The sequence below is a fragment of the Olea europaea genome, chromosome 12 (assembly GCF_002742605.1).
Source record: "Olea europaea var. sylvestris chromosome 12, O_europaea_v1, whole genome shotgun sequence".
NCBI classification, from domain to species: Eukaryota; Viridiplantae; Streptophyta; class Magnoliopsida; order Lamiales; family Oleaceae; genus Olea; species Olea europaea.
The window spans coordinates 26,355,277-26,360,924 of NC_036248.1; the positions used below are offsets into that span (position 1 = coordinate 26,355,277).

The 5,648-nt window shown below is 35.6% G+C and overlaps 1 protein-coding gene across 1 annotated transcript; it reads right to left on the reverse strand.

The window, feature by feature from the left end:
- Positions 1–2,057: 2,057 nt before the first annotated feature.
- On the reverse strand, positions 2,058–4,985 carry LOC111406206 (F-box/kelch-repeat protein SKIP11-like). Its single transcript, XM_023035482.1, has 2 exons — positions 4,776–4,985; positions 2,058–4,081 (listed from the first exon to the last, which is right to left on the reverse strand). Exon 2 carries the CDS (start codon positions 3,981–3,983, stop codon positions 2,649–2,651), a length of 1,335 nt encoding a protein of 444 aa, XP_022891250.1. The 5' UTR covers positions 3,984–4,081; positions 4,776–4,985; the 3' UTR covers positions 2,058–2,648.
- Between the last annotated feature and the right edge of the window lie 663 nt (positions 4,986–5,648).

Genomic DNA, 5,648 nt, shown 5'->3' on the forward strand with positions numbered 1-5,648 from the left:
TATAGAGTGGAAAGGCTTGATTTTGGAAATATAATATCTCAAAGTTGGTTCTTCATTTGTGAACATCAAACTCCTTCCTTAGTGATCGAGTTTTTGACCAAAAAGCTAGTACAAGATGGTGTGGAAGTCAAGCAAACAAAAGGCAAGTGATTCAACCTCGTTTTGGCATTTCAAATAAGTTTTACAATTTAAATTTTCATTAAAAGCATGCAAGTACGTTTTACACAGAGATCATCTAAAATTTTTTGCACTGCAACCTTTCTGATATTAACTGGATGTTGCTAGAAGATCAAAGAGGCAGAGGGTGCAAAATACGGAGAGAAGTTTAAGTTTCCTTAGGGTGTGATTCTTTTTCACTTGACTATGACTCTGGCGTGGTGGTAGTAGTGGGATAAGAAGTTGGGGTGGGGGTGAATGAAGATGATGAGTACATTTTTTTTTTTTTTTTGGTGATGGGAGTATTAAAGATGATGGTAAAGGACCGGTGGCGATGATGTTTAGAGGTTGGTCGTGGTGGAAGGGGTGGGATTTGGAGAAAAAATGGATTTTTATTTATTTATTTTTTAAATGCTTCCATTTTTTTAATTGTTTTAAGTGGCATCATTTACATTTTTGATAAGATTTCACCCTAAAAAAAAAAAAAAAAAAAAAAAAAAAAAAAAATTTTTTTTTTTTTTTTTTTTTTTTTTTTTTTTTTTTTTTTTTTTTTTTTGTTTTTTTGTTTTTTCCATTTGTTTACTTAAAGAGAATGATAAGTGTAAGAATTATTGGGCCCTGTCCATCCATGGGGGCAAATAGATAACTAGCCAATAGGGGGCAATGTGAACCACCTAATAGGAGAGCACCACATCGTCCCCCTAGATGGACAAGGCCCATGTAAACTCTAAAAACATCATTTTACGAGACTTTAGTGGAGGAGATGGACGGTGAATATATTTCATGAAAAAAGGGGTCAATCTAAGGGCTCAAATGTCAAAATTGAAACAACAAGAACAATTTATACAACGAAAACAAATGATATAGACATTTTATGCTAATCACTCATCCAATCCAATAACTTAAATTTTAATTTATCAATTTTGATTAGATCAAAATAATATTTCACGTCGTTAGGCATCGTGGTCGGGAACCTAATGGGTCACACACAAAAGAGAATTGGAAGATTGCAAATTGCCAATTAGTTAATTTAACAATCGTTGGATAAATTAATTAATTGGATTTGTTATTTATATTTTCGAATTAATTAATTAGATTAATTAATTCACGGACCGGATTTAATTAATTGGATTAATTAATTATTGGACCGGACCGAGCCGAGCCGAGCCTGTTTGGGTTTATATAAATACATAACTAGGGTTTGAGGTCTATTAAGGTTTTCATTATTCTTGCTAGCACAAGAGAAAACCCTAGAGGCTGCAATCATATTCTCTGTGTGGATCACCGTTGGAGGCTGGACAATTGGACAGCTGTGGTGGCGAATCAAAGTTGTGGAACGAAAAGAAAAGTAAAAGGATTGCAGATCTGAAAAGGTACAATCTTATCACAATTCCTAACCAAACACAATGAGATCTATTGGGTGGGAATCGAAATAATTTTAAATTTCGCTGTGCATGTATAAGTAGATTCCCAACAAAATCATCTTCCACAATCTTGATATATTTAACGATAAAGAAGCTGGAGTACGTGAAAGCATGTGTAAAACGCAAATAGGGGAATATGTAAACCATTGCCCTACGGTTTATAGATTTTTGTGTCTGATGAAATTAAAAGGCAACTCCACTGTACTACCAAGTTTGATGTTAGGTTAGACAAAACTGTTCCCATAAAAAAGAAGACGAGTTCTAGAAAAACTATGTTAAAGAAGCCTATTGCATTGTCATCTAGATATTCATAATTTCGAATGGTCTATCTCGACCTCCAAAATACTATCTCGACCTCCAAAATACAAATGACGAAAAGCTGAAACATTAAATTATTTGAAACCCAAAATATAAATAAATGAAATCAATCAGAATGTCAATTCATGTTAAGCAAAGAAATTATCAAACACTATAATAAGAAAGAAACAAAGAACAATATCATACAAAAACATCTATAAAATTGCGAAGGTTTACCAGATGGAAAGAATCAATTTATAGCCCCCATCAAGTGCAATGCTAATTGTATTCATTACAAGTAAACATGTTTAAGATATTATTTTCTTTCTTCAAGACAATTTCAAGAAATTAAGGACCCGAACCAAAAAAGTAAATTCTTCAGCTATGAAGGAAAGCTTCACCAAACACTAACTGAAATCCACCAACAAATTCCTACTTGGAAGTTATTGGAAATCTCTCTATCCTTTGTGATGCCCAACTTTGAAAATTCAAATGTTGCATGAACGGGAGATGACGATTCAAAAAGAAAATATTAGCTTAACTTTAAAGAATGCACTCAAGACTACCTTGAAGAAAATATTCAATTGAATCTTGAGTAAAATTTGATGATTCTTCCTATCTCCTCCCACTCAAAAAGGGAAAAAAATGCAAAAGAAAGTTGGGATAAATTACCCATGAGCAAGAATCCTGAGCCCCTCCAGGAAACAACTTTCCATCATCAGCACAAGGCACACCATTAAGTGCCCCATGGGACCACCGGCGTGTAAATTCTCAGCATCCCATCACTGCGCAGTTATAAACAAAACTACTACCAGATTGCTTTCGGCCAAGCAAATCCCATTGTGGCGGACCTTCACTCGGAACCCATGAATTTACTTCGATGTATCCTTCACCAACTGTCCGAGGCCCCCCAATTACAATAAGCCTATCTCCACATGCCCTAAATGCCAAACCCCAACCATTCATAGAAGCTGCTCTTTCTGGCAATCTTCCTATGGTAACCCACACTCTATTCTCCTTGTTATATTTTCTTACGTCCATATCAGCATAATCAGCCGCGTACAATTCATTATTTACAACTGCAATCAAAGGTGGTGCTACAGATGTAGCCTGTGCATCAAATTCCCCTGCTGCACCAGTCTTCACAGGGGACATGTTGGGAATTTCAGTCCAAGTTTCAGTGTCCAAACTATATTCCTCTCCACATGTAAGAACTTTTGTATCAGTTCCTCCAATTCCTCCGATTACATAAAATTTCCCGTCCATGAATACTGCTGAGCACATCTTCCTTGGTTTATTCATACTTCGGAGTGTCCTCCAAGTTCCCGTTTCTGAATTGTAGAGCTCTGCAGAACTGAAGATATTACCATGTGCATCACAACCACCAGCTAATATTGCGATCTCACCAAGGGTGGCGGAACCAAACAAACACCTTGGTGAGTTCATGCTCATGCCAGATGACCACGAGTTTGTTAACAAACTGTATCGATAAATGATATAAGACATAAAATCCCTCCCAAAAACAAGGAGCTCGGTGCCGACAGCCAATGATTCCTTATCAGAAGAAAGAAAAAAATGATTGGGATCCATTCTTGGTATACTCATCCAACGACGACGACTAGGGTCAAAGGCTTCCCATTCAGGCAGCTGGCAAGAAAAATAAACCCAGTGCTCAACCACACCATTTTTCCGCCTAACTTTATAGAGCTCAGCACTTCTAATAAGTGAGCGAAAGCTTCGATTCAAAGATGCATAATCACCGTAATCAGATCTTGAGCACCAACTGAGACAATTAACGGAGTTGTCATGACCAATAGCAGGAATTAGGGAACTGGAATCAGAATTATCCCCCGCATGCCGCTGATTACCAGATTGGTTAGAAGTTAACATTAGAATCCCACCAATTGATAGAGCTGTATCCAAATGATCGCTAGAGCGCGTAGATGTCTTTCTAGCACCTTCTTCCTCTCCATTAGTTTCTAACGGCCGCTTGCCACGATGAACATCAAATTTTTCCACTCTATAACTCATGTAAGGCCAGTTGCTTTCTAGTTCGCATGTCCTTAGATAGTCCCTTGGAACCAAACTAGGCCGATCTTCCAACATACTATGGATTCAAACTAGGCTGATCATCCAACATACTTTGGATTCAACCCTCTTCTTGGCCTTGAACCAATCAAATTTCTTCTTTCTTCCACAGCTGACTGCAATCCACAGCTAAGAATCATTAGTCAACAACCCAAAATCCCGGGAAAAATAAAAAATTGAATCATCAGATGCATATGAAACAATCTATCTATTTATTAAAGTGAAGAAACAAAAAATTAATCTATCTATCATTCAGCTTATTCATCATCACCATTTTCAGAGTGAATGTTCCATTATCAAAGAAAACTTAACTAAGGAATTTTTTTACTAAGAATATTTACACCAATAACGCTCAATAATCCGTAGTGAACACTATTTATTAATCGGATCAAACGGGAATTAATGAAAACCCCAATATTTCAATAAATAGCCTGATTTAATTGGTCAATAACCCTCCTCAAACAATAAAATTCATCAATAATGAGAGCAGCCCAAATTCAAAATCGCCACAAAAACAAAACTTTTGATTAAATTAAACATACATAAATCAAAAAAAAAAAAAAAAGAAAGCTGCAAACATTTTCAAGATCTCTAAATTCAGATCAAATAACAAGCGCTAATCAAAATTATTTGAATACAGCAAATCAAAATCAAAGCTTTAAACTTGCATTGTTCTTCCTATAACACTATTAAATTATTGACAATAGATCTACTAATTGTGTTTAAACAAACACAATCACAGCTAATTGATAAAACAGGAAATGAAAAGAAAAACTATAAACATTAATCACAATGGTACAGAGGACTTACATATTGGATAAGAAGAAAGAAAAGGAGGACTTGATTGGAATTATTTGAATGGAACAATCATTTTCCTCTAAATAAACATATTTATATGGGTGTTTCTTTTCTTGTTTCGTTAAGAGAAATCCTTCGGATTCTCTCTGCAAATCAAGGCTATGGCTTTGAGCTGAGGTTTCGGTTTGGGTTGTGGGCATAAAGGACCATCTCTTTCCTCTCTCTCTATATATACACACACGTATATAGATATAGATATATACATGACGAGATGATAAATACGTTATAATTCATTCATTTATTCCATTTATTTTATTAGATTATTCATCAGTTACAGACAGCTGTATGTTACAGTATTTATGTTTCTTTCCATAAATGAATAGTTTGAAGATTTTATTTTATTTAGAGAAATTTGCTACTGCGGTCCTCAATCTTTATCCCTTTTGCACCTTTATCTCGACCTTTCATTTTGATGCATTTGTGAAAAAATTGTTTAGCAAGTGTTAAATAGTCATCATTTTTGTGAATAGCCGACCCCACCCCATTCAGCATCCCTTGCGTTGTAGCCCCGACTCCTAAACCTCACCTCCATCTTCTACACTACTTTCACCCCTAGTAGCTAAACTTCTCTTCCATACTACCCTGATGAGGTATGGTTTGATTTTTGTTTTCTCTTAATTCTACTCTTTATTTATCTTAGCATATGATATGTCTGCTTTTTGCTCAATGTAAGCTGTGTCAATAGCTTTCGATGGATGGATGGTGAAGATGAAAAAGAAGGTGTTTAAATAGAAATGGGCGAATTGTATGAAATGCTATCAAGGAATTTATGTTGTCTAAACCTACGGGCATTGGTGGGTCGTTGCAGTGGTATACCGTTCTAGT

What these genes read in the sequence shown, in the direction of transcription:
- LOC111406206 (XM_023035482.1), bottom strand. Translation starts at nt 3,983, where the DNA reads ATGTTGGAAGATCGGCCTAGTTTGGTTCCAAGGGACTATCTAAGGACA.